The sequence below is a fragment of the Myxocyprinus asiaticus genome, chromosome 4 (genome assembly GCF_019703515.2).
Source record: "Myxocyprinus asiaticus isolate MX2 ecotype Aquarium Trade chromosome 4, UBuf_Myxa_2, whole genome shotgun sequence".
In the NCBI taxonomy this organism is placed as follows: domain Eukaryota; kingdom Metazoa; phylum Chordata; class Actinopteri; order Cypriniformes; family Catostomidae; genus Myxocyprinus; species Myxocyprinus asiaticus.
The window spans coordinates 8,327,129-8,342,156 of NC_059347.1; the positions used below are offsets into that span (position 1 = coordinate 8,327,129).

Consider the following 15,028-nt stretch of genomic DNA (forward strand, 5'->3'; position numbering starts at 1 on the left):
GGTGTTTCACTAACCAACAGGTGTTTGTAGAGGATATTATCATTATTATGAGCCAATCACAACGTCCTGTTCGTAAAGTTACGGAGTCGAACAAAAGAATCGATTCCTATATCAGAGTCGACTCCAATTCTAGGACGAGTCAGATTCGAGGAATCGACTCTTTTGGAGTCGACTTCCCATCACTAGCGGCCGTCTATACCGCCTGTAGGACTTATTTTCTTTTCGATCCCGATACCAATAATTCCAAGTCCAATATCGTCGATACCGATTCCAATACCGATTCTATTAAATTGATTAAATAGAATTTATTTTTATTTTTTTACATTTTGTGAACCTAAACAGAAAATTATTAGACTTCTGTTTTGTTTACACTTACAAAAATTAACCATGGTTTCACTACAGTAACTAGTTTAACCATGGTATTTAGTTGAACCATAGTTACCACACAATTAAAAGCATCGGCCAACTGAGCAGTTGTCACCTGGTGGACACACATATTACTGCAGTCAATCTCTTGAGGGCTGCACGCATACAGAAGTGAGTCACGCGTACTGTACAGAAATATACTTTGGCCTTTAGAATTAAACAGGCCATTTTTTGCTGATGTGTTTTAATAGTTCTGTGTTAATTCCCTCTTCACTTCTGAAATTAGAAATGCGTTTACACACGGGTTGTGGGTTTGCTGTTGTGTCAAAGTTTTAAACTGCCTCATCCTTCAATAACAGGCTGTTTGTAAAGTCTGCATTATATTGTTATGGAATCACAAACCAATCTGTGCTGAGGTGTGGCACACAAACTGTTCAGACAAAAATTATGGACGGAAATGATCTTCAGCTGCTCACTTATAACATTGGGATCCTTGGGAAAGATATGTAGATCCCAGATAGCACACGTACATCTCTGAGATGTCTGTTTTAGATCTTTTATTCTGCTAAAAATCTTAAAAAGATCAGATGTACTGATGGTGCTACACAGCCAGGAACAGCACAAGTTTAGGCAGATCATTCCACATTTTATTCTTAAGGCCAAAGTATACTTCGGGTGTGCGCGTTGCGGATCGTTCTGCGCACAGTATGTGTGATGCAAATTGCATCATCAGCACAGCCATGCAGCTTAACTGCACACCGCCTAGATTTTCTTGGCTCACGCACGCAGCCCTCGGCTGGTCTGCGCATGTGCTGGCCATGTAGTAAAAGTGTGTCACAAAGCAGGTGTAGTGCATGTGTCGAAAACGTTCCTATTCGTTCGTGGTCAGAAAAGTATACTCATAAAGGCAACGCGGTCGACCAGGCGCGAGGCGATCCAGAACACGCAAAAACTAAGTATACCTGGGCCTTTAAGGTGTCAATATACTTCTAGTGATATTGCAGACAGAATGGGTGTGATGTCATTTTGAACACAATCTGGCCAAAAAAAAATTTTTTTTGAGTTTGTTGCGATGTTTTCGAAAGAGCTTGCCAGCACAATTTTTCAGGAAAATTTGTATCAGCTGTTAAACACATTCTTACTGCCATTGGTCCACGTCATCGGTTGGTATGACCTGGTGCTCCACCTACTTTGACGGTAACAATTTTCTGGTTGATTTCTTCACTCAGTCAACATCAGTTAACAAGAACACACTAGAGTGCATTTTCCGAGACCATGAAAAGTCTCTAAAATGTAATAACAGATGGTAACCGCTGCATCCCTGATAGCACCCAGACGTCCAGATTTGATGTGTGTATTTAATTCTGGAAGTTGTGGAGGGGCCTGGGTAGCTCAGCGAGTAAAGACACTGACTACCACCCCTGGAGTCGCGAGTTGGAATCCAGAGTGTGCTGAGGGAATCCAGCCAGGTCTCCTAAGCAATCAAATTGGCCCGGTTGCTAGGGAGGGTAGTTACATGGGGTAACCTCCTCGTGGTCGCTATAATGTGATTCGCTCTCGGTGGGGCGCATGGTGAGTTGTGCGTGGATGCCACGGAGAATAGCGTGAAGCCTCCACACGCGCTATGCCTCCGCGGTAACGTGCTCAACAAGCCACGTGATAAGATGCACGGATTGATGGTCTCAGACGCGGAGGCAACTGAGATTCGTCCTCAGCCACCCGGATTGAGGCGAATCACTATGCCACCACAAGGACTTAGAGAGCACATTGGGAATTGGGAATGCCAAATTGGGGAGAAAAAGAGGAAAAAAAAAAATAATCTGGAAGTCGTACTTTTCACGTTGTTTGAACATCTGCAATAAGGTGGATATCAATTAATTCAGCAGATGTCTTTAAGACGTTTAAGTTTGTACATTTGATCTTTTTAAGATTTTTAGAAGATGTTAATTAGATTGTGATGTTTTCCAGATGAAAAGATCTAAAACAGACATCTCGGTGATGTATGTGTGCTACTTGGGATATTATGACTACGTGTAGCGTGTTAGCATTAGCACCATGAATGCAGAATGTAAACACGATAATTACACATTATCTACTGCATATATCTCAATTTAAATAATCACAGTGTGGTTAAAATTGCTTAGTTTACTGAAGTAATATGAAACATATTCAAAGAATGAGGCATGTAGTAATTGCTAACACATTATAATGTCACATTGGTTAATGTTTTACATATAGTCTGTTGACAGGACAGAGTGCATCTCAAATCTAAATGCTCCTCTAGATGTTCACATACAGTATATAGATGCTCAGCTGTTTAAACCTTCTTTCTAGAAGAACTTTGCCGTGAGTGAATGTCACTGTTTTAATAGTAGGGTACAACAGGGTACCTAAAGGCTCCTTTAATTTTAATTGCTCCCAAAACACTAAATAGCATCAAAAACTATTGCAATATTTTCCTAAACACTGTTTGACACTATGAACTGCTAATTTTTCCTCTTCCATGAGATCATTGCGTGCACTGTCTTAAGGTTGATTCTGAGGCAATTTGATCTAATATTTAATATTTTTTTAAATGTTGTAAATTTATGTAGCTAATGAATATCCTCGAAATTATCACATTTCTTTTTAAACAAAATACTCATTTGTCATTTTCAATTTTGTTCAAGGTGATTATATCCAAAGAAATTCAATAACTGTCCAATAAGTGAAATGATGGTATTTGGGGTAAAAAGCCCCCTGTTGCAGGAGCTAAAGGCCCCTATTAAACACATTGTTTTTCTTAAGTGGGGGGAATAGATTTGTTATGAAAAATGTTCAAAGTGGGCTCACATTGACTGATCCAATCACAATGGAGATTCATTTGTTTATAGAATACTTAAGATGCAATGAAATGTCAAATGTGATTGAAATGAACAAGAAATTATGCACCCTTTTCAGAAGTAGTTATTTTGAATAAGCATTATCTTAATCTGTTACTCAAAAAAGCATCTTGTTGTCTCTAAAGTATTTGCCCAAGGTGACAAATTGTGCCCTATAATTATTGCCCCGGAATGTACACTATATCAATATAACCCCCGTGGGGGCCTTTTACCCCAAGTGAGGGATGCCATGCAAGTGAGAGATCACATTTTTCCCCCAACTCACATGGTTGATGTGATCATTAACTGAAGCTCCTGACCTGTATCTGCTTGATTTTATGCACTGCACTGATGCCACATGATTTGCTGATTAGATAATGGCATGGATGATTGTTGGTGCCAGATGGCCTGGTTTGAGTATTTCTGTAACTGCTGATCTCCTGGGATTTTCACACACAACAGTCTCTAGAATTTACTTCGAATGGTGCCAAAAAAAAAAAAAAAAGAACTTCCAGTGATCGGCAGTTCTGTGGATGGAAACGCCTTGTTGATGAGAGAGGTCAACAGAGAATGGCCAGACTGGTTCAAACTGACAAAGTCTACGGTAACTCAGATAACCGCTCTGTACAATTGTGGTGAAAAGAATAGCATCTCATAATGCTATTCTGAGATGCGGGTTGTTGCTGTTTTGGCAGCATGAGGGGGACTTACACAATATTAGGCAGTGGTTTTTAAAGTTGTGGCTGATCGGTGTATATCTAATTTTACAATTTAAAAGTAAATGCACATTGTTCTTTACGTGGGAAACAAACACCTTCTGCACGGCTACTTTTTACACAAATTGTTATTCTGATAATATAATTGTTCATGAAAACATCTGCATTAAATTATAAGACTTTAAATTCTTCACTGCCACATGAAGAAACATTTTCACTATAGTGAATCCCATATTTGCTAGAAAAAAAATCCAAACGAAAATAAAAACACTAAATAAAAATAAATGCTGAAATCAACAAAAATGGAGTACACATCAATATACAAATAACAGTGAAACCTTTTCTAGTGTGTTGGTCAAGTGGTCTTTTGTTCTGAAGTTGTAGGCCTATGATATTTTGATCTGATGTCGCTTTGGATGTGATTGATTCCTGATTCAAAACCCCTTCATGTATACAGCTTTTTAACGAAGCTAAGCAAATTGATACTGCATATGAGTGGATCTAAGAAACAGGTGAGCAGTTTATTCCATATTACGCGATTTCTATGAATCAGAGATCGGACCACGGCGTGGTACAGAAGTGTCTATGCGGCAGCGCACGGTCTTGTGCTGCTCTTGTATTCTGCCTCACCAGCGTCCACAACTGACTAGAGCGAAACATAATGAGCTTGAAATATTTTTGAACAAGTATACTTGCTAAATAGAGATGGAATGTCTCAAGGGGATCAAACAAAAAATGCATCGGAGAATACAAAAAATGGGATGGATCGACAAACAAGCATTTATTTTCTTTTTGGAATCAAAGGTGCCAGAATGACATTCTGGACCGTACCGGCCCAAAGGTATAATCTTTAAAAAGATGCAAGAAAGAGCTAAAAAGCAATAAAACCCCCCCAAAGAATAAAATGTGTTATATTTATTGTAACAGAAACACAGATTACACTGAAACAGAAAATGAATCTTTTTACATAAATCAAGTTATATTTATACAAAAAATAGGCAACAAAATAATCATGTCCCTGGTTTGTTTTTGTGGATCTCCAATGTGAAGACCAAATCCTCCTAACCCTGAAAGCAATGTGTGGTATCAAAGGGTGACTTTTGAAACTTTTTGATAAATCAAACCAACACAACATTTCCCATAATGAACGAAACATGATGGCACTCCTTCAAAGGACATTTTGAGTCTTTCAGCCACTTACAAAACAGCGGACAGTCTTTTAGTTGGTCGCTTTTAGTGCCAATCCAGTGTTGCAGATCTTTAAACATGTAAGTGGTGTGTGTGTGTGCGAGACAGAGTTTGTAAAAGCACGTATAACATGAATATTTGGTCCACCTCATTCATGTCTCTCTCTTAAAAAAGTGCTAAAGACTATTGTGCTTATTTTACACATTCCCACACACAGAGTGCATTGTTTAAAAACAAAATATGTGTTCCTTGCAACACGCACTTTTAAATGTTGTATGTGAGCGTCTGTCAAAGAATACACACATGGCACATTCTTAATACGAAGAATCAAGACATCATAATTAATAATATGATATTTATATCCAAATTCTTGCATTATAAAGGTAATATTTCTCATCGTATATATATCGCGTTATCCTCTTTCAGTCTCTTCAGTATGAAAGTCTCCTTTAGAAAAATACTCTGCAAAAATGGAAATACTTTAGCATTGCCTTGATCATGAAGATTGCATTGTGACATCACCGATTAGATACTATGACATTATTATTTGCAATATGATGTCACAGCGAGTCTTTTCTTTTGGATTATGCCGTATGGCTCCCCAAAATGGTGAAATGATGCAAGTAACATCCACATGAAACCCGTTTGATACCACAAATGTAGTTTTGTGATATTAGTGGTATTACAGTGATCGTTCCGATTGGTTCCTGGACAGATCTCCTTTAGGTAGTCTTGGAAGCAAATAAGCACTCTTGATCCTTAAGCGATCCGGTACAAAAAGGAAGTACAAATGTTCCTGATAGTGAGTGGAAGGTTACTTAAAGGTTCTCCAGCAAACTCAATATGCGTTTGCATGTGTGTGAATGTGTGTGATGGGCTGCTCAGTAAAGCACATTCCCTGGAGTTTTGTTTTGAATTCCAAGAGCTTCAATGCTGGACAGAATCTTCTTCTGGTGACCAGCAAGAGTCACTCCCAAACGCAAAAGATCCCTGAGAGATAGAAGAAGCAAAAAACATAGAGAGTTAGACCTTAACTTCTGTGTTGGCTTTCCAGCTCATTTACACTAAAAGGAAAGTTTTATGATTTTTGTCAGAAAACTTTCTTTTACATACTTCAACATGACAGTCAACTTCAAATGGCATGAAATTTGACTTCCATAATGTGAAGATTTTCTAAGTGATAAAGAATATTCAATAAGAGAAAAAAACATTATCCATTGGTAATTGACTGGATGGAGAAAAGTGGTTTTTTAAAGAAAAGAAAAAAGCTGTTTGAGGGAAGGGGTCCAAAAATAAGAGGGGTTAGTTATGACAGCCGAAAAAGGAACGTTGTTTCAGAGGTACAGGAAGTCATTACATTTTGATTAGAGATTACGAAGGAAAACATATTTCTTCATTTTTCAAAAGAAATTTTTTTTTTTTTTGTAATAATGTGCACCAATGAATCATTCACAAAAAGACAAGGAATGTGCATTCGGAAAGTGCATAGTAGAGATAGACCGATAATCAGTTTGACCGATATTTTTAACCGATATTTACACTTTTCCTTTGAATCTGTTATCGGTTCTTTAAAATCGGGTTTACCTATAAAGGTAGACACAAAAGACTTTAAATTTGACATATTAATTAATTAAGTGAGGGGCTTTGAACAAGTGTATATTGCTATTTAAAGTACTTAATTCTTTGTAGACTGTGCACATTATTAATTTTGTAAAGCAGGCTATTTACCTTCGGAGGATAGCGATAAATGATTAAGTTGTTATTGTGCCTTAAATCAGAAATAAAACAAGAATTAAAAATCGGTTTTCGGACACTTAAACACAAAAATAATCAATATTGTATCAGTGATTAAAACCAATATCAGTCGATCTCTAGTACACTGGTTCGATTTTCATTAATGTTGACTTTAATATGTATTGGAAGTAGATAGTTAATAGAAGAGAGCAGTATTCTACGTTTATATGAAGTAGTATTTAATTATTACTTGTAAATCATTATATATATACTATATAGAAAAAAATATGTAAATTGAACTTAAAAATTAATTAATTAATTAACTGACTTATTGTTTAGCAACTATTATTATTTATTTATATAGCATTTATTAACCTTAATATTACTTTTTTAATCTTCCTTGTAATTTAGTTATTTATTTCTTATTTGTGTCAGTAGGTATGGTTGACAAATAATAAATAAAATAAAGTCAAAAAAAAAATTTCTTTAGAACAATGCACATCAATTAATTGTTCACGATAAGACCAGAAGAATATGTATTCAGAAAGTAAAAAGGGGTTCATTTTCATTTCATGTTGACTTAAATATGTACATTCTGATTGTGAACATTGAACTTAAAAATGAAGGGACTTTTAATACTTCACAACCATTAATATTTATTTATATGACAGTGAATATAATTTAATTTTTAATCTTGAATTAGAAAAATAATTATTTATATCATTTTTTCTTCTTGAACATCTTCCTTGTAGTTCTTTTGTATTTATATAATTTATATGCTCCAGTATGTATGTTGGACAAACAATAAATATTGTGATCTAGTCTTAACTCACTCTGTGGTGATGTGGGCGAGTAGCTGCATGGACGTGTATCCAGCCTGTAGAAAACTCTCCTCGTAGCGCTCCATCTTAATGGCCCTGAGCCAGTCACCTATTGTCCCACAGGATGAGGCCGTTAGAGGGGAGCGCTGGTCTAACAGAGGGTGAGAGGGGCTGAGAGAGACAGAGAAACAGGGGTGTTAAACTGCATGTAATTACCCACATTAAGGTGCTGTCTTGAGCTGGCCTGAAGATACACAGTTGTACAAAGCCAGCAAGTAAGAGCTTGGGTTTGACAGTCTTACCCTGGGGGAAGGGTGGGGCAAGAATGTGACGGACAAACATGTGGCCATACTGAGCAGTTCTGATTGACAGACTGACAGGCCAACATGCTGAGAGGGCAGGGGCAGAACTAACATACAGGAGGCCATGCCGTGCAGACGCGAGCCGAGTTAAAGAAATGACGGACAGAAAGGCACGTGACTGAAACTAGAACAGGAACTGCATTGTTCTTGATTGACAAGCAGTAATGGTATAATACATTACTGTAATCCAATTATCTGTGACGAAGCGACTCTTTAACTAAAATTTTTCAAGTAATTCTATTACAGTGATTGTTTTGGCATTACATATAGAATTTCAATGAACAACGGATAATTCAACATCTACATTTAACATCCAATAGATGAACATCATTTTCATCAGAATTATTGTGTTAGGTCAATTAACTATTTGCAGTTTAACGGCAACAACATTGCTACATTTAATTGCTGGCTTACTGTATATACAGGCTGTTTTGTAGAGTGAAAATACAATACTTTGACAAGAACAATATAAAGATTAATCTGCCAATATTTGGCCATTTTGAGATTATCTGCATCTGTATCTGATATCTAGGTGTACCCTGTTAGATTAACAAAAGTGGGCATAAGATACAGTAGGGCGTCACAGGGGTGTCAGTTCCAAAATCTAATGACAGTCTTGTAAAATAGATAATGCACTTTTTTTTCTTTTTTTTTTTGGGTGAATTTTGGGTACATAATGTAAAATAAGTGTGTGTGTGTGTTTTTTTTTTTAATTCAGCAATTTTGAGTACATCTTAACAGTTATCACTGAACTTAATTATACATGTTAGCATTATATCGGCTACCATGTTCTCTAGATATCGATCCCATCTTCGGCCATTAAAAAACCCACATTAGTCGACTACTATTTGTACCACTTACAGATAAGAGTTTAAAGAATGTAGGTCGTGCTGAGGTGTTATAGCATGAACCATGTAGCTACAATGACAGAAAGGGACTTATTTTTCATATTATGAACTACATAGGTTGTGTAGCCAAGAAATGAATGGACAGTTTGGTGTTTTTCCTTTTATTGTCCATTGTAAAAGTTGATTTTTTTCCCCCCAACTTACCCTGCCCCCTCTTGGGCGGTGATTTTTAGTGAGGCTGGATTGCGAATCAGCTTGTCAAGTGCAGAGACAATGTTTGCGAAGCGTGGTCTAGCTGTGCGCTCCTTCTGCCAGCAATCCAGCATCAGCTGGTGTAGGTATGTGGGACAGTCAGGTGGCGGCGGCAACCGATAATCCTGCTCAATGGCATTAATCACCTGATTGAGTAAAAAAAAGATATTGAATAATTGTAAGTTAATGAGGGGAGGATGAAAGTGAACAAATGAGATGAATATGTTCAAGGCATGCATGACATATAGGTGAAAATATCGGTAGCTTTTTTAAATGATCTATTGGTCTGATTAAGCCGTTATTGGAAGCAATGTAAAAAAAAAAAAAAACATATTTTATGGTGTACATACAAATTTCTTGATTTTACTTGCAGAATATCAATATCGGTAAACAGTTAGCGGCCAAAACAAACTATCGGTATTGGACAAATATATTTGTCTCAGTGTATCCCTAGTAAACAAAATCAACTAAAATAAATGTTTTAATGGTGATTTTACTCAAAACATGTAAAATCTAGATTGAAACTCAATCAATATCAGCAAACATACCAGTTATCGGCCAAAACAAAACATACTTATCGGACCTGGACAAAGTTCAATAAAAAATAGTTTTAATGGTGATTTTACTCAAAACATGTAAAATCTAGATTGTAACTCAATCAATATCAGCAAACATATCAGTTATCAGCCAAAACAAACATAATTATCGAAATTGGACACAATTTCTGTATCAATTTATACCGAGTTCAATAAAAAAATAGTTTCAATGGGTATTTTACTTAAAACATGTCAAATTCTAGATTGAAACTCAATCAGTATCGGCAAACATATCGGTTATCGGCCAAAGCAAAACATACTTATTGGAACTGGACAAAGTTCAATAAAAAAAAGAGTTTTAATGGTGATTTTACTCAAAACATGTCAAATTCTAGATAGAAACTCAACCAGTATCTGCAAACATATTGGTTATCAGCCAAAGCAAAACATAATTATTGGTACTGGACAAAATTTCTGTATCAGTGTATCCCTAGTTCAATTTTAAGTAAAATGGTCACAATGTAAAACAAATGTAGTGACATTAAAATGCCAACGATTATAAACACTTACATCCTGGTTACTCATGTCCCAGTATGGTCGCTCTCCAAATGACATCACTTCCCACATGACAATTCCATAACTCCAGACGTCGGATGCAGAGGTAAATTTACGGAAAGCGATTGCCTCAGGTGCTGTCCAGCGTATTGGAATTTTACCACCCTGAAATAAGCAGGACAGTATGATCAATTCTGTTCCAATATACAATGAGAAATTAGGATAGACTTGAATTTAAATTTGGGATAACTGGGATAAACCACAATATTTGTATCTCAAGAAATGCTTCCTTGTATTTTTCCCTAAAATATTCAGCTAATAGTGCATGCATGGTTGTTCAAGCAAGTAAGTCTGGGATGTACTCAACAACTTATATGTGCTTGTTCTTACCAGCGAGCTGGTGTAAGTGGGGTCAGATGAATTCTCTTGCAGGAACCTCGACAGACCGAAGTCGGACACTTTGCACACCAGATTACTGTTGACTAGAATATTCCGTGCTGCCAGGTCACGATGCACGTAGCTCATTTCAGAAAGATATTTCATGCCTGATGCAATGCCACGCAGCATACCGACTAACTGTATTGGTGTAAACTGCCCATCATTTAGCTGTAGAGAAAGACAAATACGATAAAGATACAGCTGTATGCTGGCCGACGACAGTCAATGAGATGGACACTGATGTAAACAAACATATGAACTACTACATACTATGCATACTTACTCTCAGGAAGGAATCCAGAGCTCCGTTCTCCATGAACTCTGTGAGGATCATGACTGGGCAGCTGGCTGTTATAATGCCCTCCAGGTGGATAATGTTGGGGTGCTGGAACTGGCCCATGATTGACGCCTCTGACAGGAAGTCCCGTCTCTGTTTGTCGGTGTATCCACCCTTAAGGGTCTTGATGGCAACATAGTTCTCCTTCTTACCCGGAATCCTAAGCCTTCCCCGGCATACCTCGCCAAACTCACCTGAGAACAGCAAACCCAAGGATTTGATTTAAGGACTTTGCTTTGAGCTGGGCAGCCCCATCCACAGTAAAATCTCAATCGTTCAAAATCCTGCACCATATAGCTGTACATTATGATTGGCTGAGATTTTGCTTTCAACATGGACAGAAAAATGACTTGCCCAGTAAACTTGTTGCATCGCAATTTGTTAGGACATGGCAGTACTGTACTATTCCTCAAAATGGGAGGGAGGTAGACTTACCTGCCCCAATAACCTCCTCGATTTTGACAAAAGAGACATCAATCTCCTTAGCGAACTCTCTCACCGCCTCGTTAGGGTCTTCGTAAGTGAATGGATCGATGTAAACTTTCATTCCTTAGAGAGATAAAAAAAAAGTCAATCACTAAACAACATCTTTGTCAATGAAAAAAACGGTTATAAATAAACCAGATTGCACTATTATAATAAGATGTTGTGTGCAAGTTGTATTACTCACCTTGACCCATGAGATACTGACCATTTTTGTCGCTCAGTTCTGGATCTTTGGAGAGATTTTGCTTCCTGTGAACAGAGAAAGCATTGTGTATATTAATGTCTGCAAGCAGCAAAGCGGAAACCATCCAGTCGAGACGTGATAAAGAGACAAGCCATAATTCCTTCGTGATAAGCTCTTCCATGTTAATCTTTTTAATGTGTTTTTGTTTTAACCAGCTTGTCATGTCATGCCTGGCTGTTGAAAAGTTAGCAACTTGTCGTGCACAGTAAGGACATGGTGTAAGGCTTTGTGCTAGACATGTTCCACATTTTGTCTCGTGTTTTCATACCCTGAGCAAAGAATGAAGTGAATGCACACACCAAATCCCTCACTCCTCCCCATTCTTCCTCTTCCAGTGTCTGTGCCTACCTCAGGCTCTGCTTCCTTATTCAGTTCATTTCACAGTGTATCATACAAGGAAAAAATGTCTTAAATTACTCGAGCTGCTCGATCCTGTTCACCTCGTTCCTCTTGTTCTCTATTTTCCTGTCTCTTTTACACACTTTGTCATTCTCATTCCAGCTATTTCTTTTAGACTTGTGAACACTTGCTTTTAGCTCCCAATTGTATTCAGAGAACTTTTGTTTTTAGCTGCCACCCCACAGTAAAAAAAGACATCTGTAATATATGAACTGTTTCTCCTATAGACAGCAGTGAGATTAAATGGAGACCAAATGGAGATGTTTGTTTCAGTCTACAGCGTCTAAGATTTTTCTCCAGAGAAAAAGCCCCCAAATGTGTCTTTATCAGAGAAGTTTTGGAGGAGATCTCAACAATGCCAAAATAATGTGTGCTCTGATTTGTCAAGATACCAAAGTGTGCAAATTATTTGAGAAATGCCATCCACATTCATTTATATAGCCCTATAATCTTACTGTATGGTAATGTAAAACTGAAAATAATAAAAAAAATAGAAGATAAACATCATATAAAGGTAGGGCTACTAAACTTTAGATCTCTTTCAACCAAAGCACTAATTGTAAATTTAATTATTACAGATCATAGTTTGGATACGCTCTGTTTGACTGAAACCTGGCTTAAACCGGATGAATATATTAGTGTAAATGAATCTACTCCCCCAGGTTATTGTTATAAACATGAGCCTTGCCTGAAGGGTTGAGGAGGAGGTGTTGCTGCAATTTACAGTGAAGTTTTTGGTGTTACTCAGAGGATAGGATAGTTTAAGTCTTTTGAACTAATAATGCTTAATGTGACACCGTCAGATACATTGCGCTTGCTATAGTATATAGATCAGCCAGGCTGTATTCTGATTTCCTTGGTGAATTTGCTAATTTTCTATCAGATCTAGTAGTTACTGTGGATAGAGCTTTAATTGTTGATGACTTCAACATTCACATAGATAATGAAAATGACACACTGGGATTAGCATTTATTGATATTCTCAACTCTCTTGGAGTCAGACAATATGTGACAGGACCAACTCATCGCCATAATCATACGCTAGATTTAATTCTGTCATATGGAGTTGATGTTGATAATATAGAAATTCTGCCGCAGAGCGATGACATCTCAGATCATTACCTCATCTCTTGTATGCTGCAATCAGCTAATGTTACTCAATCTACACCACACTATCATTCAGGTAGAACTATTCTTTCGACCACTAAAGATAGCCTCACTAATAATCTTCCAGATTTATCTCATATACTCAGTAAGCCAAAAAGTCTAGAAGAAAAATATCAGAAAATATAAATAGTCATCTCTAGCACTCTTGATAGTGTTGCCCCTCTTCGATTAAAGAAAATTAAAGAAAAAAGCCCTGCACCATGGTACAATGATCACACGCATGCTCTCAAGAGAGCAGCTTAGAAAATGGAGCGCAAGTGGAAGAATACAAAATTAAAGGTATTTTGCGGTGCATGGAAGCATAATGTCTGTAGCTACAGACAGGCACTAAAAGCTGCCAGGTCAGCATATTTTAGCAAACTCATAAAAAATAACCACAACAATCCTAGGTGTTTATTCAGTACTGTGACTAAATTGGTTAGGAATAAAGCCTCAACTGAACCAGATATTCGTATATATGTTTGATCCAGTACCAACTAAGCTCTTAATAGAAATATTCCTTGTAATCTCGGAACCTCTTCTTAATATTATTAACTCCTCGCTATCCTTAGGACAACTTTAAAATGGCAGTTACCAAATCGCTTATTAAGAAGCCACAGCTTGATCCTGGAAAATAATAGACCGATTTCAAATCTCCCGTTTATGTTGAAAATGCTAGAAAACGTAGTGTCCTCCCAACTATGTTAATTTCTACAGAGAAACAATTTCAGTCAGGATTTAGGCCCCATCACAGTACAGAGACTGCACTTATCAGTGTTACAAATGACTTGCTCTTATCATTTGATCGAGGCTGCATTTCTCTTCTAGTGCTTTTAAAACTTAGTGCTGGCTTTACATTCTCTTGAATAGGCTTGAGAATTATGTTGGCATTTGTGGACTTGCATTAGCATGGTTTAGGTCCTATTTAGCAGACCACTACCACTTTGTCTGTGTAAATGAGGAATTGTCAAATCAAACTAAAGTTAAGTATGGAGTGCCACAGGGATCAGTTTTAGGGCCTCTGCTTTTCTCTTTATATATGCTTCCTCTGGGAGATATTATCAAGAATTGTGGAATAAGTTTCCACTGTTATGCTGATGATACCCAACTTTACATTTTTTCGAAACCCGATGAAATTTCACAATTCTACAAATTAGCCGTGTATCAATGAAATCAAAGATTGGATTGCCATAAATTTCCTTCTACTCAATTCCGACAAAACAGAGGTACTAATTATTGGACCAAAACCTCTAAAAATAAGCCACTAAAATATAATTTGACTCTCAATGGATGTACTGTTACATCGTCTTCTACAGCGAAGAATTTAGGTGTTATATTTGATACCAATAGGTCCTTTGAAAATCTAATTTCCAGTGTTTGTAGAACAGCATTCTTCCACCTCAGAAATATTGCTAATTTACAACACTGATGTTGTTTGTTGCTGATGCCAAAAAACACATTCATGCGTTCATGACCTCAAGACTAGATTATTGTAATGCATTACTGGGAGGATGTCCTGCAAGTTCAATAAACAAACTTCAACTGGTTCAAAATGCAGCAGCCAGAGTGCTGACTAGAACCAAGAAATATGATCATATTAGCCCCATTTTATCATTGTTACATTCCTCCCAAGGTAATTTTTTTCCATTAAACATCTTATGGAGTTTTGTGTTCCTTGCCACAGTCACCTTCAGCTTGCTCGCAGGGGTTCTAAATACAATTATTATTAAATTATTTAT

The 15,028-nt window shown here is 37.1% G+C and overlaps 1 protein-coding gene across 4 annotated transcripts in view; it reads right to left on the reverse strand.

The window, feature by feature from the left end:
* Nucleotides 1-4,838: 4,838 nt before the first annotated feature.
* Nucleotides 4,839-15,028, reverse strand: part of LOC127437155 (ephrin type-B receptor 4a-like) — a 51,940-nt gene continuing 41,750 nt past the window's right edge. For 3 of the 4 annotated variants that reach the window (XM_051691882.1, XM_051691872.1, XM_051691903.1), the window contains exons 10-17: nucleotides 11,685-11,749; nucleotides 11,450-11,563; nucleotides 10,961-11,208; nucleotides 10,630-10,845; nucleotides 10,255-10,404; nucleotides 9,101-9,294; nucleotides 7,699-7,857; nucleotides 4,839-6,121 (exon numbers count right to left, since the gene is read on the reverse strand). In XM_051691882.1, the coding sequence (XP_051547842.1) occupies nucleotides 6,013-6,121; nucleotides 7,699-7,857; nucleotides 9,101-9,294; nucleotides 10,255-10,404; nucleotides 10,630-10,845; nucleotides 10,961-11,208; nucleotides 11,450-11,563; nucleotides 11,685-11,749 (1,255 nt within the window). In that variant the 3' untranslated portion in view covers nucleotides 4,839-6,012. The remainder of the gene's footprint in view (nucleotides 6,122-7,698; nucleotides 7,858-9,100; nucleotides 9,295-10,254; nucleotides 10,405-10,629; nucleotides 10,846-10,960; nucleotides 11,209-11,449; nucleotides 11,564-11,684; nucleotides 11,750-15,028) is intronic. The other variant, XM_051691892.1, reaches the window with a different exon arrangement.